The sequence below is a fragment of the Sphaerodactylus townsendi genome, linkage group LG09, assembly GCF_021028975.2.
Source record: "Sphaerodactylus townsendi isolate TG3544 linkage group LG09, MPM_Stown_v2.3, whole genome shotgun sequence".
In the NCBI taxonomy this organism is placed as follows: Eukaryota; Metazoa; Chordata; class Lepidosauria; order Squamata; family Sphaerodactylidae; genus Sphaerodactylus; species Sphaerodactylus townsendi.
In genome coordinates, this window is record NC_059433.1 from 89,005,348 (window position 1) to 89,030,023 (window position 24,676).

A 24,676-nucleotide genomic window follows, 5' to 3' on the forward strand; every position below is an offset into this window, starting at 1 on the left:
AATAGTATAGCACCGTGCACACATTCCAAGGAACTCAAAACAATTTTAAAACAAATACACTTACTCTAACACACTGTTTATGGTGGCTATTTGTCCTGTTGTTGTTTTACAGTTCTTATTGAGACCGTGTTTTGCGTCTTGACTTCTCTGTTTTGTATTAAAATGCTAATTGACACCATACAGCTTACTTTTCTACTAGAGTAGCAGAAGGCTGAACATGGAGGGATCATTTTAGTGGTCATGTGATATCCACAGAACCCCCAAGAGCTTTCCTGCTCTTTCCTGTTGTCTTAGCTATTCCTGCTTCAGTCTCCCTAGTTACTCATAACAGCTACGGTAGACATGGCTGCTTCGAGACTTGGTGAAAGATCACAGTCCAGGATGAAAATGGTGAGCATGTTGAATGTATGAGGCTTGGTGAGCACAAAAGATATTTTGACTCTTTGAAGATGCTGCAAGGTCAGGCACCAACCCAATTAGCTCGAATTAATACAAACTAAAGAATCTGCAGCAAACCCGGAAAGGTTTTCCCAGGGTTTAGACTGTTGGAGAACAGATTGTGTGTGTACATATTAACATCCATATATATATATATGGATATTGCTCGAGAACTATGTAAAGGGAAATAATTCCTTTAAATTTGAGTTGTTTTTGTTTGAATGAAATATGTTAATGAAGTTGGAGACTAAGGGAACTCCCAGATTTTCATGTCTGATTTGAATTCACTACTAATTGGAGTATTAAATGTTATAAAGTACACTTTAAGTTGCACTGTCTCATGACTGCCAGCCGATACTTGTGCAATTTACAGCTATGGTGGTCAAGCAGGTGACTGGCTACAGCTAAACAGCATTTTGGCCATTGGGATCTGTGTGAGAGCTCCCTCTGCTGACAAACACATAGAACTGCCTTATGTCCCGTTTTGGACTGGGTGTAACAGGATGAACTAAAGGCCCCCCAACTCATGCTAAGTGGTTTTGGACGAGGTGTCCCATTAGGTCCGAGACAGGATTCAAGATATAGATTTTTTTGTTTATTTTATTTAAATTGCTCATTTTCTGTGGTGGTCTGAATTTTTTAAAATTATAAGCTCCTTTGGATCCCTTTAGGGAGAAAAAAATAGGAAATAAATAGTCTAAGCAAGAAAGGGACACTTGGGCTTAGCAATAGGGTTCTAGATGTTCTTATAGTTCTTTCAATTTATTTCTTTGACTCCCTATCTTTCAGTTTGCATGGAAGGTTAGCTATGGCCCTAAATAGGAGCTGGGTACTACTAGTAATGACAGAGGAACAATTATCAGAAGGAACAGAGCTGACCTCCACAGTAGAAAAACATGTGCCTGATCAACACAGCTCTTGGCACCTGTTCCTCCAAAGATAATGAGGCTTCTGGAAGCTGCCTCAAGCAACCAAGCTCCTCTTTGAGGGAGAGTATAACCAGTGGTGGGATTCAGCAAGTTTGCACCACTTCAGCAGAACCAGTTGTTAAGATGGTGCTTGTAAACAAACAATTGTTAAATTATTTGAATTCCACCACTGAGTATAACACACACACACCCAAAAAAGCAGGTGAAACATCCATTCCTAGATCTGCCATATTCTCCCAGGAACACCACGTTCCCTGGCTTGTTTAATTTTTTAAAATCAATTTCTCCTTCAGTGACTCCAGACACTAGTTTTATACCTCTATCGCTTCATAGTCCCTCTGCTCCATGAACTGTACCTTTCCTAGAATCTATGATTTTGTACTCTGCACTTTTTGAGCCAGACAGAAAGCTGACACGCCCAATGAACTTTTACTCTTCTTAGTAATGTTTTAATATCCATATAAAGCTTTCTGAGAAGTCATTGGAGCGGATGTTTTTATTATATGAAAAGCATGCTTTTTGTTGCTATGCGCTTGACAAATCAATAATATAACTGAAGTGAGTGAAAAGGGGGTCAGTTGGCAGAAGAGAACACAGCTCTGCTGTGTATATGCATCTACCCATAGTCACACGTGCTGCTCTAGCGGTATGCCGCTCTGACACTTGTTTGTGGTGTAACTGAGTGGGCGTGAAGCCCAGAGTACTCTCACTGCTGGCATTTATTGATTGTGCCCTTCAGAAAAGTACTGGTTGTATACGCCCTTTGCTCAGGAAAAGGGATTCCTGGATTTCTGCACATGATGTTTATGTGAGATTATAACCAGGTCCCAAAACATAAGTCCACATTTCAAGACAAAAACCCCACAACTTCTTCCAGCAGACAATCAAAACAGTATAATTAAAATCTGGGGGCACAATCTAGCCAAATTTAGGCCCTTTTAAGACCTAAAGGGTTTCAATGGAAGGATTTAAGGACATGTTTAAATTTCTCCTTAATTTATTTATCTAGACCATTTTTGTGCCATTTCTTCAGCCTCCTGCTCAAGATGGCTTACAATGAAAAGCCCTTTTTTATAACAGACAATAGAAAACCATTTAAAAAGTCAATGGGATCGAGAAGTGCAAACTTAGTTTCCATTATATATTAAACCATACAGTAGTCAGTATGAAAATATTTAAGAAATAGTATTGAAAGTTGGGAAGCTCTGGAGCACTCCAAGGTGATGTTTACAGTGTCAAGACCCAAAAATATTCAGCCAAAAGATGGATTAGTGGATTTTGAAGGTATCTGGTAAGTTATTTTGGTTTTCATTGAATCAAAAATAACTTTTTTGTTAAACTGGGGTGTCCACTGCAGATCTTCACAGTCTTCACAAGTGGCCTTCCTGAATGTTAGCTGCCATTTTATATCACACTGGGTGATACAAGCAAGAGAATTGGCATCTGATATGGACTGAATGTGCCCTTAAAACCACACACCCCCATAAAAATTTCTTTTGTAAATCTTGGGCTCTAGTTTTTTTGGCGAAGCAAATCATTAGAACAAGTGATACTGTTTTTGTAAAGAGGTTGGATTCATGAGGATAGCCATCCTGAGAGTTAGAGGATTTTGTCCCAGGTGGAACATTCCTCACAGTGAAGGATGGTTTGAGAAGTACGGAGCAAGCAATATATCTTCTATGGCTGGTGTCTATGGAAGGCACGGGTCAGGTATATGAAGGGGGTGCCATTGGCCTGACAGCATGGCATCACTTCCAGGGAAAGCCCAGATGTGATGTCCTGCCACTCTAGGAACTACCGAAAATGTTATGATTTTACTATTGAGTTTCTGGCAAATCCTAGAATGCTGTCACATCACTTCCAGGTTCCCCCCAGGAGTGACATCATGCTATTGCATCAATGGCAATTTTTAATGAACTCTTCCCAGTCAGTTGATGGAGCAGTGATGGAAAGTGGGGGTTGCTGGCAGGAGGTCTCCCACCATAGTGAGACCTGGCAACCCCTTCATCCCCCTGCTGTGCATGGTGGAAAATGGGACTGAGAACAAGAGTGTGCCTACCAGCCCACCTACCCACGAACCTGCCACTTCTCCAGTGATACCACTTGTGCATCTGAGGATGTCATGTTCAAGCAAGTCTTGTGTATGCAAAATGCAGCTGATTCTTCAGTTTCCTCTGACTTCCAAGCACAATGAACATATCGAGGGAAAAATCAAAGGCTATTTAATTTGACTTCAATTTGACTGTGAATCCTTAAGCATTGGATATTCAAGTGATGAAATATCATGTGATAAATCTGCCTGTGGGAACACGGAAATGAGCAAATTACTTCAGCTCTCCACTGGGAATGAGAACATATGCTGTGTATATATATATATCTTGATGTTTAGGTTCCAAATCCATTGGATCCTTCAAAAGTCAAGATCCACTGCACTTCTACCCCCTCTGATTCCCTATAGCAACATTGTATTTTGAACAACAGAGATGGATCATCTAACAAAACATGCCTATCTTCAAAGAATGCCAATTATGAAATGAGGAAATGCTTTAGAGGTAGCAAGCATAAATATAACTTTGTTGTGCAAGGCGCAAGAACCTCGTGTTCCTTCTGCTGTAACATCTGCTTATTCACTGTATCAAGGAAGGAATTCATGTTCAATTTCTTTAATCAGGACAAAGACACTTCAGAAACAGAAAGTGAACATAACATTCCTTGCAGCAAGAACCCTTGCAACAAGCACTTGCAATATTTTGAACTGTTGTTCAAAGTAGAAGAAAAGGAGTTTGGATTTATACCCCACCTTTCTCTCTTGTAAAGAGACTCAAGGAGGCTTACAAACTCCTTTCCCTTCCTCTCCCCACAACAGACACCTTGTGAGGTGGGTGAGACTGAGAGAGCACCAAAAAATGTGACTAGGCCAAGGTCAACCAGATGAATGTTGGGGGGGGGGGGGGAAGAGGGAGAATCCAGTTCACCAGATAAGAGTCCACTGCTCATGTGGAAAAGTAGGGAAGCAAACCTGGTTAGAGTCCACCTGCTCTTAAACACTACATGATGCTAGCTCTCACCTAAATCCAATTCTTGTCCTGAGACCTACATAGGGCTCTGTCTAGTGGTCTGGTGTGAACACAGGAATGAAATGTTCCTCTAAGAATGTACAAGGTACCAAAAACCACCAGGGAGGGGAGGGTGGCAGTTCCAATCACAGAACCCAAGTGGGGAGCATAGCTTTTTCCTCCAAATGTCCTCAGGATATTTTATTTCTGCTCAGCCTGGCTTTTAAAGAAAATCCTAAGCTAGCAATCTTTTCTCCCAAGACCAGTTGAAGACGTTTCCTGCTTGCTGCGCAGAAAGCAGGAAATGTTTTATTTTTCCTGCCTGACTTTAAAGCTCTCACTTTCAGTTCCTCAGCAGCTTGCGCCTGCCATTTTCTGCCACTTTGGGATTCTTGATAACTGTGCAACATTCGCAGAGGGTGTCTTCAAAGCTATGGTGACGTGATATGAGCATCAGCAATGTGCGCATATCTTGAGTCGTCGTAGCTTCAAAGACTCCTCCCTCAAAATAAAAAAGGGAAAACAAGTGTGCCAAATTAGCAGTGAAAATTAACTTCACTCATGTACTTTTAATGTGGAAATGATGGAGCTTAGCTCAGTCTGAGCGCAACAAGTATTTTTGACAGGGAAGTGCCTGCTTGGTTCCCCTGAACCTCAGTTTCCAGCCTGTCTGCCTGCTTGCACTCCTGGACCAACTGACTTTGGGCCTGCCTGACCAGCCCCTGCCTACCACCTGCCCCGAACCTGAGACAACAGTTCGCATGTTTGCAAGCAGGATATATTTTAAATTATAACTCGGAGTCATTGGCCTTCAGGGTTGGCACAGCTATCTACATAGCTCTTTTAGCTCATCCTCAGAATGTGTTCAGGAGAGAAGATTTAACTTTGGATAAATTTAAAAGCATTACTATACCCAAGAGGAAGATCTGCAAGGAATGAAAAAGGAGGGGAAATTCCATTTCCTCCCCCATGACCCTGTCCCTTTTGTCAAACTGCCCAATGATCTGTTTTCAAACTCACTGCCCTGGGCCAGTCTCTACTTTTGAAACTTTTTTGCATGCCAAAGAAGTTTCTACACAAACCAAGTTGTATGCTGGAGTTTTTCTGTCTTACATTCACAGGCGTCAGTGGAGTATCAACAGAAAATGGAGCCCAGGACAAGAACTGAGTTTTCTGCCCCTCCCCCTGGGTGGCCCCTGGGGTGAGGAGAGGGGCTGGAGGCAGGCAAAGGACAGGAGCATGTAGGACCCACCTTCCTGACTTGCTGAGTCGCCTGGCAGGGCCACCACCCAGAAGGTGCACAGATGGGGCAGCAGCGGGTTTGGCCCAGCAGCGTTCTCGGGGTGGCCAGCCCAGTGCACTATCCACAGAGGGGCTGGCCCTTCCTTCCCTGGAGAGCGCCGGCCATGCGGGACTCAGGAGAAGGAGAAATGGTATGGGGAATGATTTTCTGCCCCCCCCCCCCCATGGGACTAAATGGGACATTTAGCCCAGGGACATTTGCCCTCATATGTTTCCCTGGGCGGTATGCCCCTGATAGGTGTTGCAACCTGTTGCAGGGTGGTGGTGGCGGTTAAAATCCTTTGGGGCTGTATCTGAGAGTTGCCAGGTCCCCCCTTGGCTATTAGTTTTGCACAAAAGCCAGAACATCCTCAGCAGTGCATGGATGTCACTTCCAGGTGCATATTTCTTGGCATTCCCTCCCCCCACCCCCCGACTAGCTGAGCGGCAGTGAGGCAGTGCCCATCTAGGGAAGCAGCTTGATAACCCTGCTGGATCCAGACTAATTTTTCTGCTCATTCTGTCGCTGGAACAGAATATTCCTGCCTTCTCCCCCTCCCTGTTGCAGACCACTGATCTCTAACAGACACTTCACCTGGGGGGGGGGGGGGGGAACCCTTAACTGCAGCATGAAGCAACCTCAGGATATCCAGCAAGAAGAGACCACTGATGGAAATTACCCTACCTCTTCAGTTAGCTGGAAATCTGGCCTGCATTCAACTTAGGGTTGCCAGCTTCAAGTTGGAAAATACCTGGATATTTTGGGGGTGGAACCTGGGGACTGTGGGGTTTGGGGTAGGGGAAGGACCTCAGCGGGACAGAATGCCATAGAGCCTACTTTCTCAAGGCCCTAGGGCATAGGTGTCAAACTTGCGGCCCTCCAGATGTTATGGACTACAGTTCCCATCATCCCCTGCCAGCATCATCATGTGTACAGACACCTGTGCTCTAGGGGATCTGATTTTGGTCATCTGGAGATTAACTGTAATCATGGGATAACTCCAGTTGCTACTTGGGCTGGAAACCCTAATCTAACACTTTGTATTTTTGCGCAAACCGGTGGAAATTTGTGTTAATAAATTATGAGTATTGTGTTATGAGAGCAACACAGCAGAAAAAAGGCATTTCTGAGCTTAATTAGCAGCACTTTTAAAGAAAACTATCTGTAAGACTGTGTGAACACGTTATTTAAAAATTTTGTGGTCCTTTTGGGACCTAGCTCCTCCTGTGTCCTTCAAGTGAAAACAACTAATTTGCTACAACTGAAAGTAGCCTGGCTCATTGCGACTTCCAGCACAGCAAATTCTGTAAAACCACTATTAAAATAATATGGCTGACAAAATAAGTAGGACGCAAGAATGGTTTCCCACAAAGAACCCAGGAACTGTAGTTTGGTGGTGTACTAAGAATTCTTTGTGAGAGAGGCTTGGGCCCGTTCACAAAGTGGCTAGAAAAACTATTATAGTTATAACTTTGGAGACTCTGTAGTTAAGTTGTCTTACAGGCTGTGAAGGTAATGAAAGATGGGCTATTTTGCCAATTTTTCTTTCCAAGTTTCCAAAGAAAGAACATCCTTCTTGTTTACCTAAGCAACAAAAAGGACTAATAAAATGAAAGTCTTCAGATAGACATTTCCTGTACGAAGTGACCTTTGACAAACTGAAACATTTGTCATATTTCCTGTATTCATAAAGACCAGGTGATTTTTTCCCCCTCAGAATCAGTAGTTTCGACAGGATTTTTAGCACAGAGAGGACACACATCAGGTTTCCAATTTATATTGCAAACCAGGCCCTGTACTTTAATAACTGGCATTATTTAAAAACATAATGCTTCACTGCAAACAAATTATATTGTTAGCTGTGGACACTCTCCCTCCCTTTTCTGCTTGCCTGTTTCCGTCCAGCTGGGGGCTGGCTGTCCAGTGGACAGCATAACTACGTCACGGAAAAGCCCTGCATCTGATCAGATGGGCTTAATATAAACCAGGTTTGCTGAGAAAGAATTAGAGGCAGCCCCTGAAGAGAAGAAGGATTTCCTGCAGGAGGTTAGCTGGGCATTCAGCAGTCGGAGAAGAAGGGAGTGTGGTGGAACGCCTGGTAAATAACAAGGTAGTGTCTGCTTAAGGAGCATTCATTTGAAAGCATTACTTTCATACTGTAGACATGCAAAACATTTTTTAAAAGATGCTGCTTGAAACTTGCACCTAACTTTATTTTTGTGTTTGAGTGGACTGCTAAATAACAGCAAAGTTGCAGACCATACCAGTTGGTTAACAGTTTCTCTCTCTGTCCCTTGCAGGCAGAGTAGATCAATAAATCCATGCACCTTTTGTACAGAGATGGATTTGAGATACATCAAACATAGTCCTTTGTTTGAAAAAGTAGATGTGGCCAGAGTAGTAAAAGCAGAGTTTGTTTTGCATGGCATCTTGAATCTTTCTGCTCACAGCATTTCTTCACATCTTTGCATGTCTCTCAAAAAATAGGGAAGGTCAAATGTGTCAAATTCTGCAGTGAGCTGCAAAATGCATGAAAGAGTTTCCATTACAAATAATTCAGAGAGAACTCTGTGACTTTCCTATCCATATATTTCTTTGCAAAAGATCTTAAAGTTGAAGACAGCTTGTCGGCACAGCATAAGGACTGTACATTTTGGGATGGTGGCAAACTTGTGAACTACAATGGTGCATGGAGTTTGGACATGGCCTCCACCTCTCTCTGTGGCAAACATTCCCTTTGTGAGCTAGAGAGACAAATAATGTGAGTTGAAACAGCTTCAACTGCATAAGCAAGATGTCTAGATGGCTGTCACTGTGGGAGCTGGAGAGCATCAAAATAACTTTCCTAAAAATGGTAGTTGCAAATGATATTGGCCATCAGGAATTACCTCATGGCAATCTTTTTCCCACCCAAGCTAAGGAGTCGTTTCCTACAAAGCATAATGAAAAGCCATCTTTAGCCAGGAGGAGAAAGCCTGGGTCATTTCTGAGTTGAATTAGGACTGTTCTAACTGACTGGTCTTTCTTGCACAATAAATGCGTAGCCCTTATTCATCAGGGTGTTTTCCTTATGCTATAATTGATAGTTTAACAGGCAGAAAAGGACTGAGGTGCAGTCTGTACTAACTGGAACTAGAACTGAGTGAAGGAAAGTTCCTAAGAGGTAAATAATAATGTTGGCTTCTGAACCAGAATGCAAATGAAATTAACTAATTTCAGTGAATGAAAACTGGACCCAAAGTTATTGCTTTGCATGACCTGATACCAAATTTCTTCCTTCAAATGCTGATTTTTCCCCCTAAGGATCTGTTGCACTTTGGTGGGTAGCCAGTATACTGATTCAGAGCTTTGATTATCCACAAATCATATGTCTAGACGCAGGAAGAGGGACCATCCCCATTCAAAATTGCTGCTAGTACATGATGAGGACTACCATGGCATTGGTCTCGGGACAGGGCTACTGCCAACACTTCTAATGGTAGTTTGTTTTGGGAAGATCATATGGATTGGTCCATGGCAGTAAAATAAAACAGGCATCCAGTGGCACTTTCAACACCAACAAAACATACCTCATCATCAGCTTTTGTGAATCAGAGCTCACCTCATGAGATCAATGGATGAAGTAAGCTCTGACTCACAAAAACTTATGAAGGAATAAATATTGATTTTGGAGGAATAAATATTCATTAAAGTGTAACTGGACTCCTGTTTTTCTTTTCAGGTAGTGTGCCTGTCCGCCACTCACCTTCTAGTAGTGCTCTTTGGAAGCACTCGGTGATATTTCAGTGAGCTTGCCCTGACCAGGATGGCCCAAGTTAGCCTTATCTTGTCAGAGCCCAGAAGCTAAATGGGGACATCCCTGGTTAGTACTTGGATGGGAGACCACCACGGAAGTTCAGGGTTGCTACTCAGATGGGAGACCACCACGGAAGTTCAGTGTTTCTACTCAGAGGAAGGCAATGGCAAATCACTTCTGCTGATCTCTTGCCTTGAAAACCGTATGATGTCTCCACCAGTCGACTGTGACTTGATGGCACTTTACACACACATAGTCAGCTCAGATATATGAAACACACTTAATCAACCAGATAAGGTATGCTGCAGTTCATAATCTTGTAATATATAAGAAGTATGACTGTGTTGCTTTTCTTTAGCAGGTAGGAAGGAAAGCCATGACGCTGAACAATGTCACAATGCGTCGCAGCAGTGGTGCTTTGCAGCCACAACACCAACGCTGGAGCATCCCAGCAGATGCAAGGCACCTGGTAGTTCAGAAAGACCCTCATGAGTGCCTCCGGCACAAACGGTACACCATCAGCCCTGAAGAGTATTACCGAAGAAGCTGGTCATCAGAGTCTTCTGATTCCGTCATCTCCTCCGAGTCAGGAAATACCTTTTATCGCGTGGTCCTCATTGGGGAACAAGGGGTTGGCAAAACCACCATTGCAAATGTCTTTGCAGGCGTACATGACAGCATGGACAGTGACTGCGAAGTGCTAGGAGGTAAGTGCCATGTGGACTGCAGGGTACTTAAAACCTCTCCCTTAAGCACTAATTAGCATCAAAAAATATCACTGCAGATGAAGAGGGAAACCCTGACACTGAAGTCACAATTCCCTTGGCTCTTATCCTTCAAGTCACAGATATCTAATAAGCTTGGAAATGGGATGGGAGAGCTTATAGATCAGGTATTTTGTTTTAAATCTGTTGAAATGTATATAAAGGAAATATGTGGTTTAAACAAGAAATTAAATTACTCTGGTACCAGTGGGACATTAAAAAAAACAGGCAGCCTGTAAATCCAAAAACTAAATAAAATAGTTATAATATCAAACTATACATGTGTGCAGTGAGTATGTATGGTTCCATGAGATTTGGGTCTCTGTATTCATGTAGAGAAAGGATGTACTGAGGGTAGGGAAGACAATAAATCAGGTATTTGCTAGGAACCTATCTGATATCCTGGGTAGTGGCTGTGGAATCTATTGATTGCTACATGAGTGTTATGGTTCCTGCCCAATAATTTCCTGCCCAAGGTTTGATACTTGAGCTCTCTTCTCAGCAGAGGCGTAGCAAGCGGGGAAAGCACCTAGTGCACTGGTGCGTCCTCTGCCCTTGCCCTGCCCCGGAACGGCCCTGGAATGCCCTCCCCACATCCCCACAGTGGCTCGCACCCGGTGTGTCACCCCCTGTGTCCCTTAGAGCTATGTCTATGTTCTCCCAGCACATTTTTAGTCACAAACCAGACCAATTTAATCAATGAACAGTTAAAAACTAACACAAAGTTGAAGAACATGGGCTTAGAAGGGTGTAACTCTGTTTAGGATTGCACTGTAACAAAGGGCCAGACTAGAAATTACAGCAAACGTGGATCTGATCATGGGCACTGTTCCCATTTTATAGGTGAACTTAGGCCATTAAAAAAATATCACTAGCTCCCAATCAGTGTAGCAAGGGCAGATGACCTTGTTTCCTCCCGTGCACCTTTTCAAGTGCTGAAACAGCAGCATTTTTAAATGGCCCAAATTCACTTCTAAAATGGCGATGACATCCACGGGTTAGACCCCTGGGTGCCATTTACTAGTTTGCCCCACATTTACTCACATTTCAAAACACATACATTACAAAGCCAAACAGAATGAAAGGCAAGAAATTTGCTAGGACAATCAATAGGATTAAGAAATTTTCTTTTTATGGACAAAGTAGATTCTACTGAGTTGCAACTAATCTAACATGAAACAAGAAATAAAAAATATAACGGGATGAACTTAAGTTAGTATTGAATTAATATTCACAGTTTAAAGCTAATAATCTCTCTTCCAATATTCTGATCCTCTCAATTACCAAGGAGCAACTGAAAGAATGGGATAGATCCCGGTGTAAGAGGGAGGACAGGTAATGTCATCTAATTCTCTCTCATGTTGCGTCCCTGTTCCAGGTGGCTTTTGGTCTGTGTGGCCCCATGATCCTGGACAAAGCCTGTTGGGAACACAGAAGGTGCCCTTCTTCCCTTTCATGCCAGCAGAAAAGCTGGCAGGGGGTCTAACCCAAAGGTGTTCCATTGAAAGATTCCGGTTGAATTAGGAGATTTACAGGCCAATCCAGAGAATTTGGGCAGCAGGCCACAGCACCCCTGTGGCAATGCCCTGATACCTTCAAAGAGCTTCTGTATGGAGCGGAAAGCCCGAAGCAACAAACCCAAACCTCGGCCAGCCAAAATCCCTCATAGGAGGTAATGGACGTTCACTATGAAAAATATGACATATATCCCAGGCCAGCTGTGTTGGCATGCAGGGGTGGGAAGGGCAGTAGAAGTGGACTAATGTTGGCTCCACCCAATGCCCCACACCTGGAACACCACCAGCCATGCTGAGCACAGCTTTTTGTGCCAGTGGGTCTGGGAAATGGTGGCAGCTTCCTGGTCAAGTGCTTTGGGGCTGCATGGCACCTGCCCGTACATCGCCTCCTCTGCCGGTGCATTTGCCTCTTGCGCTGGTGCGGTGGGCACCCATGCTGACGCAGGGCTGCATCACTTCCTTTGGAAAATCTGTCCCTGTCCTGGATTGGGCTGTAAGAAAGGGCTTTTTTGTTAAATTGGCCAATATGTTCCTGGTTCCCAGGATGTTTGATCAAGTCCAGTGGGTTCACTTGACAGACCCTTGTTCTGTTTAATATTAATAGGTCCGTACATCAAACTGAGGATTCAGAGTTTGAAAAGTGAGACTTTGTACCTCTTTCAAATATTTCATTTGATTATTGGGATTACCTCACAATCCATAGCTATCCACAATTTACGGCACAAAACATTAACATGTCTTAGATCAAAGTCACATATGCATTGTAGAATGCATGGAAGGTTGGAAAGCAGATGCTTAGAACAGTTTTTCTGCTTGTTGAATGTACCAAGAGCTGGTCTGCCTGTGAATCCAGTCATTATTAACTTGGTGATTTCAGTTCTCCATTTGTGGTTTGAGTCTGACACATGCCTTGCAGTTGCATCTATTAATTCTATTGGTGTATTATCATTCTCTGCTACCACTTCCCAAAGCATCATCACAACAGGTTATGAGCTAGGCTTGCATGACTTTATAGTAACTCCTTCAGTGCTTTTCTCATAGTTAGAGTAAACGAGAGTTCATTTTTAATCATAAACCATCTTATCTTTGACCTCCATCTTGTTTTTGGAACAAAGCCACAGTTACCATGACAAAGCATAGCTTTTTAAAAAAGACTCTAAAATGGCTTCCATGAGTATCAGTTTAAGCAGCCCTGTTCTGTTTCTCTTTATGATCGCCGTTAGTGCTCCAGTGTTTACTTTTGTCTGTGTAAGTCTACTATAAATCCCTTAAGAAAGGGTAACTCAGTGCTCCAAAATGTTTCACTATAGAAACGTAAATAGGAAGATTGCCAGCACACATTTGGTACCACTGAAGAGAGGATAACCATATACCGGTAGTTGCAAATTTCCAGGTGGGGCCTGTTCTCCTAGAATTAAAATTGACCTCCAGATTACAGAAATTAGTTTGCTGGAGAACAGCAGTTTCAGAGTGTTGAATTTATATCATATCCTTGCTGAATTCCCCCCTTTCTAGCATTGCCAGGCAGGGGCTGGCAACCAGTAGGTAGTGGGGAAGGTGGGAACTTACAGTTGTGTGTGTGTGTGGGGTGTGTGTGTGTGTTGGTGGTGCCCTCCAATGCAATCATGTCATTTCTGACATGACCCCAAAGTGATATCATTGCCCTGGGGGGTGATTCTGTAGTATTTGCCCTAAACGCCATGGTTTAAACATAAAGTTTTGGGAGAATGCTACAGCATTACCCCATGTCATTAAATAATTTCTGGGTTATGCCAGAAGGGACGCCATTGCAGTGGGTGATGCAGGTCGCCTTCCCACATTTCACCCAGCAGTCTCCCAGTTAAGCAGCAGCAGACAAAAATGGTGAGGGCCCGAGTTCTCCTATATCAGGAGACCTGGTAACCCTACTGCCTCCCTTAAGGAGCAGCAGTGGTGTAGGAGGTTAAGAGCTTGTGTATCTAATCTGGAGGAACCGGGTTTGATTCCCAGCTCTGCCGCCTGAGCTGTGGAGGCTTATCTGGGGAATTCAGATTAGCCTGTACACTCCCACACAAGCCAGCTGGGTGACCTTGGGCTAGTCACAGCTTCTCGGAGCTCTCTCAGCCCCACCTATCTCACAGGGTGTTTGTTGTGAGGGGGGAAGGGCAAGGAGATTGTGAGCCCCTTTGAGTCTCCTAAATCCAAACTACTACTACTACTACTACTACTACTACTACTACTACTACTACTACTACTACTACTACTACTACTACTACTACTTCTTCTTCTTCTTCTTCTTCTTCTTCTTCTTCTTCTTCTTCTTCTTGACCCTCCTTAGGCTCCAACCTCAAATCTCCAGGTATTTCCCAATCTGCACTTAGCAACTCTAATGTGGGGCCTGAAGTTCTCCCAGAATTACAGCTAATATTCAGACTAAAGTTCTCCTGGAAGAAACGGGCCCACCTCTATGGCATCAAATTCCTGCTGAGATCCAGCTCCAAACTCTCCCCAGGCACCGCCCCAAATATCCAGGAATTTCTTAAGGTAGAATTGGCAATCTTAGTCTTTTTCAGCAACAAACAACAGGAACCATGGAGCACTTGAGAGATATTTTATTGTGGCACAAGCTTTCATAAGAGTAGAGCCCTCTAATCTAACTGTTGTTGTTTAAGCAGGTGTGTTCCTGGCTCTGGGCAGAGAAATCATTGCTTTGACACTGACTAACTCAATCATTGTGAACGTGTTCATTATTTAAAAGAAAAAGCCAGGTCTCACCTTTCTACCAGATAGTCAGGGATAGTTATATACACAAAAAAGAAACAACAGTACGCAAAACGCACTTAAGGAAGTAGTGTCCTTAGTAAAGACAGACTTTGTTTTTCTCTGCATACAAGGCAGCAAGAAGATAAATCTGGGAGTCCTGTTGTACTAAGTACATGGGGGGTATTCCCTGCCAGGGGTTTCCCCAAGCATGGGGATTACATTGCCGATTAAAACTGGAGCCTTGAACTGTAATTATTCCTGGAGCTAATAGGCATTCGGCTGCCTTTGCTTACTATAAGTAAGGGAAGGAGAAGTAAGTGTGGGCAAAGAAGATTATTAAGATGATGGGGAGGGAATACAGCACCGCAACCCCACCCCCTTGCAGGCGATTCTACATGTTGTGGCCATTGGAGTGACCGACACCTACCGACATTGCATTTCTAAGCAAAGTTACACCCTTATAAGACCACTGAAGTCAACAGGCTTAGAAGGGTGTAATTGTGTTTAGGACTGCACTAAGACGCATCTCCCACTGACCCATCTTTTCTGGGAGGGGATACTGCCATTTTAATGCTGCCTTGCCTGCAAAAAAATTATGCAGCAAAAATTTTCCTGGCATGAAGATAGGAGGGGAAAATGGAACAAGAGTCTCAGTCCTGCCTTAAAGACTCCAGTTTTGTTTTGCTACTACAATAACATGGCTGCCCTTCTGGAATTACAGTGATGAGGAAAATATCTCCAGCTGAATTTATGCAAGAATTAAAAGCACAGGAGCACTAACCTCCCCCGATCCCTATTTTTTTGGAAATGTTTAAATGTTATTATAATTGTCATAGCTGTTTGCGGGTTGTTCATGGGGGGTGATCCGCTGGCAAGGGGAGCTGGGAGAGCTCCCCTGTTTATTACACCTCCTTAAGAGGTAGGGGTGGAACAAGCCCACGGTTGGAATGCCCCACGGGGGGCTAAGGAGCTTGCGCCCCTAGCGAAGGATGGAGAAGGGGCTCCAGTCATGGGCATTTCACCGGTCTGGAATGTCTCACTCCAATCTTCTGCTTGGTTACATTCCTCCAGCAGACGGGCTGGAGGAACTAGTCATCCTCTGGGGGACAGCACTCGGGCTGCCCAGATGCTTGGATCACCTCCCATGCTGTGCCAATTTGCTTTCCTGTGTTTTCTGTTAATAAATTCATTGGCTATGGCCAGTTTTCTTACCCACACTACATATATATTGTCTGGCGTATTATTCTGTGTATCAGGTCACCGAGCAGGAAGGGCCACACTTCTACCCGCAATAGCAACCAAAGAGAACCAATTTTAATGTTTTGTTTGAATGTCTTTGTTAATATTTATTTATTCCTTTTAAGTTTATGTCAAATGTGTCTCCTAGCCTGCGTACCATTCCCTAGAAGTGCATGGCTTCCCAATTTAAAAAAAAATTGAAATGAAAGAGATAGAATCAGTTAAAATGTATTAATATCTGTAGTCCCAGGGACCTTGCAGTTTTCTGAATTATGTGAATTATGAGAGATATGTCAGCTTTAGAACATCATCTTTACCCTGAAGGTAGTGAAGCCTGTTACAGAAACACGAAATTTACAAAAAAAGGATAGCTATTCCAAGTATTTTCATGTTTATCATTTTCATGTATTTATCCTGCTTTTTTATACATTGGGGTGGGGATTGCCAGTTTAGCATTTCAGATTTATTTCAGGTAGCTCCACTTGCTTCAACACACTTTCACCCCATGCTAACGCAGTGGCGCTGACTGTTCACCCATAAACTGAGTGAAAACAAATATTTTCCATTACTAAGCCTGGATGGAGACTGTACGTCTGTCTGTTGCTCCCATGAGGTCAAACATTCAGTGTTTGGTTTATTTCTTCCAATGGGTCTTCTTCCATTTATCATCCTCCTTAGGATAAAGATAACTTCAGCAAAAAGCAAATCTTACAGATTTCATAATTTAGATCATGGAAGTTATGACAACATGTAGTTCTTGGTCAGAGGTTGCAATCTGAATGACAAACATAACATAATTATCTTCAGGATTTTTCCTGCTGGTGGTAGGGATTTGAACCCTCATAGCTGCATCCCTGACGAACTGGGGGGGGGGGGGGGGGCAGGCCTGAAAACAAAAGGGATTTAAAATTTATTTAGCTTCGTATCGTACTGCTCCTTTTCTTCAAGGAGTTCAGGACATACATGAGTTTTCCTATCCTTTGTTTAACTTCACATCAACCTGGCAAGTCTGGTTAAGCTGAGAAACAGAGTAACTTGCCAAGTTCTTCCAGTGAATGTCATAGCAGACAGAGGATCTGAAATTTGGTTTCTCACTGTTTTGATCTGACATTCTAACCACTACGCCACCCTGCATAGTTGAAGCTGATACTGCTGGTGTAAATGGCTGCCACAAAGCAATGGATTTATATTTGGACATGTATGAAGAGTGAATTTAGTTCTCAAAGATTAAATGGAAATAATATATATATTTTTGCCTTCATTTATATCAATGTGGAATGTTCAAACATCTTCTCCCATAAAATAAATTAGAAGTGTTTTGGACTTTTTGAGTCTCACAGAACTCTTTATTAGGCAGAATGGAAAGTGTGATGCTCTAAATTCACACACTCCTATACTGAGTCAGTGTAATAAGAATAAAATAACATCCCTTATGCTTTGGAATCAATATAGCTATCGCTGTCTGAGAAACAGCCATATAGATATAAATGGCTAAGGCAGAGATCTTTGAACGTTTCAGAGCTGGGACTTTCCCCCACCCCAAACAGCACAAGTCTGCAAAGTTGACATGCTATCACAGGAAAAGGAAGGACCTTGCCAGTGTGGTGCACTGGTTAAGAGCAGGTTAAGAGAGCCAGCGTGGTGTAGTGGTTAAGAGCAGGTGTACTACAGTCTGGAGAACTGGGTTTGATTTCCTGCTCTGCCTCTTGAGCTGTGGAGGCTTATCTGGTGAACCAGATTAGCTTGTGCACTCCAACACATGGCAGCTGGGTGACCTTGGGCTAGTCACAGTTCTTCAGAGCTCTCTCAGCCCCACCCACCTCACAGGGTGTTTGTTATGGGGGGAGGGAATGGAGAGGAGATTGTAAGCCCCTTTGAGTCTCCTTACAGGAGAGAAAGGGTGGATATAAATCCAAACTCTTCTCTTACCATGCTAAAAAGGAATTATTTCTATCACTGATCTACTTTAACTTGCTCTCCTCCTGCTCCTCTCAGCAGTCAGGCAAAAATGGCTGGGAAGGTGCAGGGGGGGGGGGGGGGGCTATGATACTTTATAGGGATTCTTGAACCACCTGAAGGTCCCCACCCATATTTTAAGGCCACTATGTTATGAGATCACTTGAGCAAGGCAGAATTCTCTCTTCACCAACCAATATTGCCCTCTAGTTTTAACCACCTAAGAAAATGATGTTAAGAAAAAATATTACTGACAGTTTGCGGGTTTTTCCCTCCAATTCTAGAAGACACCTATGAACGAACCTTGCTGGTAGATGGCGAAAGCACAACCATCATGCTTGTTGATATGTGGGAAAACAAGGTGGGTGTGACATTCATTTGTCTTCGCAGAATATTTTTGTATACAATATGTTATGTTATGATTTATCTGATGAAGTGAGCTTTGATTCTCGAAAGCTCATACCCTGAAAATCTTGTTCACCTAAGGTGCCACTGGACTATTCTACTGTGAACCTCTAAGAGAAGAGTTTGGATTTATATCCAGTGGTGGGATCCAGAAATTTTAATAACAGGTTCCGATGGTGGTGGGATTCAAACAGGGGCGCCACCGCACACACGCACCGCCAGTCCCTATTGGGCAGGGAGGTTGCTTTAGTAACCCCTTCTTGGCACTCAGAAAAAATTAGTAACCACTTAGTAACTGGTTGGATCCCACCTCTGCTTATATCCCCCCTTTCTCTGGATGCATAGGAGGAAAGAGACCCTGCATACACTTGAAATGTATAAATGAGAGAAAACGAGTAGATGTACGGTAGCTTTTTAAGCAGGAAAGGGGCACCTCTCAGAAGAAAAAGCCACCAGGCCAAAATCTTTACCTGTGTATAATGCTCAAAAATTCAGCTGCATGGTTGACCTTTGTACCTAGATACCCTAATGTGTGCAGAGTGCTTTTTTCCTCTTACCCCTGGGAAATCGCAGGTAGCTCTTTTAGGTCTGAAAATATGGGGAAAGGCATCTCGAGGTTCAAAGAGAGAATTTCCATGCAGAGCTTCCAGATAGGGATGCCAACCTCCACGTTGTCCTGGAGACCTCACAGAATCACAACTGATATCCAGGTTATCCAGAGTAGTTCCTCTGAGGAAAAAGGCTGCTTGCTGAGGTTTTTCCCAAACCCTGCTGTATCCCCAAATCTCCAGGAATTTCTCACTTTGGAGTTGGCAACCTTAAGCAGTGGTCTTCTTTCTAACAGAGTCTTGGCCTCTGTGCCGCAATCACGAAAGCATCCTTGGCTGTGACTCTGTACGTTCCAGTAATGTGGCCTTTTCTTTTGTGGTTCCCAGATAGCAGGGACACATTTTGCTCAGTGTTGATTGCTCTATTTGAACAGGGTGCAAGTTGCTGGATCCAAGATCACTGCATGCAGATTGGCGATGCATATCTAATTGTCTATTCCATCACGGACCGTGCAAGCTTTGAGAGAGCGTCAGAGCTCAGAATACAGCTCCGCAGGGCCCGTCAGGCAGAAGACATCCCCATCATTTTAGTGGGCAACAAAAGCGATCTCGTTCGGTGTCGTGAAGTCACTGTTGCAGGTATGAAACCTTTGAAGGCAACTGGTAATCTTGTTTTTGTGGCTTCTACTGCTTTGACCCTGCCCAGTGTGTTGGTAATGGTAACATGCCTATACTAAATGAAAACTACTTTGATTTTGACTTTCTCCCAAGGAACTCTGGGAAATGTAACTCTGCATAGGAACTGGAGTTATCTGTAGGATATTTTTTTCATACTCACACAAAAAATCCTAATAACTCTTGGAGGTAGGGTTGCCAACTGCAGCTTGTGATGTTCCCAGGTATATGATGCTATATTTCCTCCATTTGCTTCCATTTCTTCCAGGGGAGCTGATCTTTGTAGTCTAGAGATCAGTTGTAAACCTGGAACAACTCTAGGTCCCTCCTTGAGGTTGGTAACCCAAGTTTGTTGACACTGTAGCTGGAATAACCTTAAGTATAGCCAGACGCAGTATTAAATCAGATACTTCAAATGCCTCCATTCCTTTGGATTCAGTCACGTGACTTGGAAGTCATGTGATGTTGATGTATAGTAGTCATTTGCATGGTCACAGTAGTCTATTTTTAATATAATTATACATTTGCACATTTCTGTGAGGAAGCACTTAGATGCAAGGTCTATCATCAGGCTTGCTCTGGATTACAGGGCTGCATCCACGGGGACACCCCAAATGGAGTGGTTTAAAGAATTTGAATCAGCCCATAATCTGTTCCGGTTGGCATACATTGTTCTGGCAGATAGTTGGTGTTTGCAAGTGTCTGTCACAACCAGTCACAAAAGTGTTAACTGTCTGTATGTAAACAGGATGTTGAAGTAATATTTTAATGAGCTGATGTATTAGTTATTCACCAGTTACATAGCCATTGCTTACATGTTTGTGAGCACGTATACCTGAAGTTATAAAGCTACTTTGTTTTCCTTTGTTGTCTGCTCAGTCACTCTCTCTCTGTCTCTGTCTCTCTCTCAGTTTTTGCCAGGTGCTGACACAAGTGTAAATATGTAACAATACAGTATATTTATTGTTTTATCTCCATGTCACCCTAGCCTTTTAGCTTATAAACTTTTATACACAGCAACTCACTAGTATCTGGGACTTTATTGGTATCTGTTAAACTCTGAAAAATGCATAGCCAGTTGACTATTTTTTTAAAATGTCCATATTCTGTGCTGTGGTTCACCTTGCAAACTGTACTAAGCATGGGAGTACATGGATCTTCATATTGTTGTTTATTTCCCCCATCTCTTAAATATCCATTTAACTTTGGCCGTTTCCGCACGGCCCTTTTATGGCGCCCTGGGGATGGCAAAAACGCCGTTCCCAGGGAGCCATTCGCACAGGCGGCACTGCTGAAACGCAGCAGCGCCGACCTGGCTTCGCTCCCCCTCCCCCAGGGCGGCGTCAGGCCGCCCTAAAAAAACAACCCTTTAAAGGGTTGTTTTTGCCCCAACAGCGTGTTCCCAGCGGCGCGGTGCGAACGGCACCGCTGGGAACACGCTGTTTTCGACCCTTTACTCACCTTGTCCCCGTGGAATAGGCCTGCTGGCCTCCGAAGCCCCTCCCTCACTGTCCTCCGACCCCTGGAGGTCGGAGGGCAGCGTGGACGGGGCTTCGGAGGCCAGCAGGCCGACGACGGGGACAAGGTGAGTGGGAAAGAAGGGGGCAGAGGTGGCTCCATGTGGAGCCGCCTGTCGTCCGCTGGCCTCTCCTGAGGCCGCTCGCACGTTTGCGTGCGAACGGCCTCCGCCCCCAGGCCGGCAGAATTCTTGCCGGCGTGGGGGCGCCTGGGGGGTCGTGCGGAAACGGCCTTTGCCTTTTCTTAAAAAGCTAAAACCATGTCCAAAGTTGATTTGAAAAATACTATAAAAACTTCAAAATGTAACTCATTAAAATCCTTTTGGGGATCAAAGTTTGATGTAGCTGAATATAAACCTTTAGGAAAAATTCAGCTTCTTATAAACAAAATATTACTGGGATTTTCGCAAGGAAGTTGTAGAATCCCCATGCTTAAAGGCTTTCACAAAAATGCTGGACAGATAATGTAATCACACCAGGCAAGACTGGAATGTCCTGTTTTTCTTTAACCGTCCTGAGAATTTGCACTCCAGTTGGCTTGGCTGAAATCTCTGAAGCCAAAAGAGGGGGATGTGGCTGGGCAGCATTTCCACTGGCTAGAAGGCGGGGCTTCAGTGTGATGTCTAATGTCATCCCTTCTGATGAATGGCAAAGACTGGGATAAATTATGCAAAACAGATGTATGCAAATGTGATAACTATGCACGACCTATGCAAGCCATTCTGTTCAGCTTTTACAAACACCAAATTTGGCTAACAGTATTGCAGATATAGTGGCGCTGCCAGAGCTGGACTTGACTGAGCAAGCTGGGGCCATTTTGGCATAGCAGGAGGGCAGGGCCCCATATGTAGCCTGTGACTAAAGAAGGGGAGGTGTTCCTCCCCCAGCTCCACTTCATCTTTCTTTCCTCTAATTCAGGGGTGTCCAACTGTGGTGTCCAACTATGATTCCATCAGCTCCTGCCAGCATGGCCAATTGGCCATGCTGGCAGGGGCTGATGGGAATTGTAGCCCATGAACATCTGGGGCACCACAGTTGGACACCCCTGCTCTAATTTATCCCCTCTCAGTGCATCTTGTGTACTGGGCATTTAGAAAACCATCATGTTAAATATTAGGAGATCTTGAAGTGACAATTCCCAGAATGCACTAGGGGACAGAAGGAGAAGAACATAAGAACATAAGAACAAGCCAGCTGGATCAGACCAAAGTCCATCTAGTCCAGCTCTCTGCTACTCGCAGTGGCCCACCAGGTGCCTTTGGGAGCTCACATGTAGGATGTGAACGCAATGGCCTTCTGCGGCTGTTGCTCCCGATCACCTGGTCTGTTAAGGCATTTGCAATCTCAGATCAAAGAGGATCAAGATTGGTAGCCATAAATCGACTTCTCCTCCATAAATCTGTCCAAGCCCCTTTTAAAGCTATCCAGGTTAGTGGCCATCACCACCTCCTGTGGCAGCATATTCCAAACACCAATCACACGTTGCGTGAAGAAGTGTTTCCTTTATTAGTCCTAATTCTTCCCCCCAGCATTTTCAATGAATGCCCCCTGGTTCTAGTATTGTGAGAAAGAGAGAAAAATTTCTCTCTGTCAACATTTTCTACCCCATGCATAATTTTGTAGACTTCAATCATATCCCCCCTCAGCCGCCTCCTCTCCAAACTAAAGAGTCCCAAACGCTGCAGCCTCTCCTCATAGGGAAGGTGCTCCAGTCCCTCAATCATCCTTGTTGCCCTTCTCTGCACTTTTTCTATCTCCTCAATATCCTTTTTGAGATGCGGTGACCAGAACTGGACACAGTACTCCAAGTGCGGTCGCACCACTGCTTTATATAAGGGCATGACAATCTTTGCAGTTTTATTATCAATTCCTTTTCTAATGATCCCCAGCATAGAGTTTGCCTTTTTCACAGCTGCCATGCATTGAGTTGACATTCCCATGGAACTATCAACTAAGACGCCTAAATCCCTTTCCTGGTCTGTGACTGATAGCACTGACCCCTGTAGCGTGTATGTGAAGTTTGGATTTTTTGCCCCTATGTGCATCACTTTACATTTTGCTACATTGAACTGCATTTGCCATTTCTGAGCCCACTCACCTAATTTATCAAGGTCCGATTGGAGCTCTTCGCAATCCTTTGTGGTTCTCACCACCCTACATAATTTGGTATCATCTGCAAAGGATAAAGAAAGATGCATGCATGAGGCTGTAATGATTTTCTTTCTGCTCTGCTCCTTCCCTCAGCCACCATGTTGAGGACATTTTCATTTTATTATTGACAAACTCCAATTTCTCGGTCTAGGATTTTGATGTATACCCTTTAACTATTTTGCAGAGGGCAGAGCATGTGCTGTAGTATTTGACTGTAAGTTCATCGAGACATCAGCAGCTGTCCAGCACAATGTGAAGGAGCTGTTTGAAGGGATTGTGCGTCAAGTGCGGCTCAGAAGAGACAGCAAAGAAAAGAATGAGAAGAGGCTGGCATTTCAGAAGAGGCGAGAGAGCATCCCTAAGAAAGCTAGGAGATTCTGGGGCAAAATTGTTGCCAAGAAAAACAAGAACATGGCTTTCAAACTGAAGTCCAAATCTTGCCACGATCTCTCTGTCCTTTAGGAACGTCAGACCATTCCAGATGTTCTTTTTATGGACATGACTCAACTCCATTTTGAACAATAAATCAATCTATATTAGATTGGCCAACAAGCATCGTAAATTGACTCTGATTCACAGTTGTGATTATTGTGATGAAATGTGCCAGCGATAAGCACAGTCAATGCATGCATGGAAGAAGAACAAGTCAGTCATACTTTTCTGGTTTATAGTTTATGTAGTGCAGCAGTAAACAGCTTTGTCTTAAACAAAAGACCATTCCACACTTACAATGAGATGCCTTTGGATAATGACCCAAAAATTGAAAAACGCCATTTTGGAAATGAATGTTATTTTTTCATTATTATTTTTGTTACTAATTTTGGTAAATGGGATTTTGTAAACCTGTGAAAAGGGAAATGAACATTCTTAGAGATACCTTCTTCACAGTGAGCCAGTGCTTTGATTTTCTTAAGTGCCCACAGTATCTGTTGTTATAATATCATCCATCCCAATAGCTTGGGAGGCGTCAACAGAATAAGTAGAAGCCAGGGTGGAACCAGTCAGGTTTGAGATCATGGTACATATCAGTCATCTACAACTAGATAATAGCTGAACAGGAGCTTGATAATAGCTGAACAGAAGAGCAGTAGTGGTGTAATGGTTAAGAGAAGGCACATTCTAATCTGGAGGAACCGGGTTTGATTCCCCACTCTGCTGCTTGAGCTGTGGAGGCTTGTATGGGGAATTCAGATTAGCCTGTGCACTCCAACACACGCCAGCTGGGTGACCATGGGCTAGTCACAGTTCTTTTGAGCTCTCTCAGCCCCACTTACCTCACAAGGTGTTTGTTGTGAGGGGGGAAGGAAAAGGACTTTGTAAGCCCCTTTGAGTCTTCTTACAGGAGAGAAAGGGGGGACATAAATCCAACTCTTCTTCTTGATTTGGATTGGGCCAGGTGTGGCCAATTCAAGGTATTTTGATGCCCCAAGAAAGATATATCCATTGCCGCCTTGGTCACTGCTGCCTATGTCCAGGAGCATGATTGTCCCTACTGCCTCTGCTGAGGGCCATAAGTGAACTAAATCCCTGGGGTAAGGTGGCACCCTCCTCCCTGTACTACTCCAAATAGTTGCTTGGGCGGTTTAGCCACAGAATTGGCCCTGGAAACATGGAGGGAAAGAAGAGAAACTTTGTGATTCCCATATAGTTTTGCAAGTTGC

The 24,676-nt window shown here is 43.7% G+C and overlaps 1 protein-coding gene across 5 annotated transcripts; it reads left to right on the forward strand.

Moving 5' to 3' along the window:
- The first annotated feature begins 334 nt into the window (after positions 1-334).
- Positions 335-24,203, forward strand: GEM (GTP binding protein overexpressed in skeletal muscle). Of its 5 annotated transcripts, none has more exons than XM_048508029.1 (5): positions 335-390; positions 9,860-10,208; positions 18,004-18,080; positions 19,107-19,311; positions 23,200-24,203. In XM_048508029.1, the coding sequence occupies exons 1-5, from the start codon at positions 343-345 to the stop codon at positions 23,475-23,477; spliced, it is 957 nt and encodes a 318-aa protein (XP_048363986.1). In that variant the 5' UTR covers positions 335-342; the 3' UTR covers positions 23,478-24,203. The 5 variants fall into 5 exon arrangements, with proteins under 5 accessions (XP_048363986.1, XP_048363987.1, XP_048363988.1 ...); XM_048508030.1 differs by having other exon boundaries at positions 342-390; positions 9,863-10,208; XM_048508031.1 differs by lacking the exon at positions 335-390 and adding an exon at positions 7,721-7,815.
- Positions 24,204-24,676: the final 473 nt, after the last annotated feature.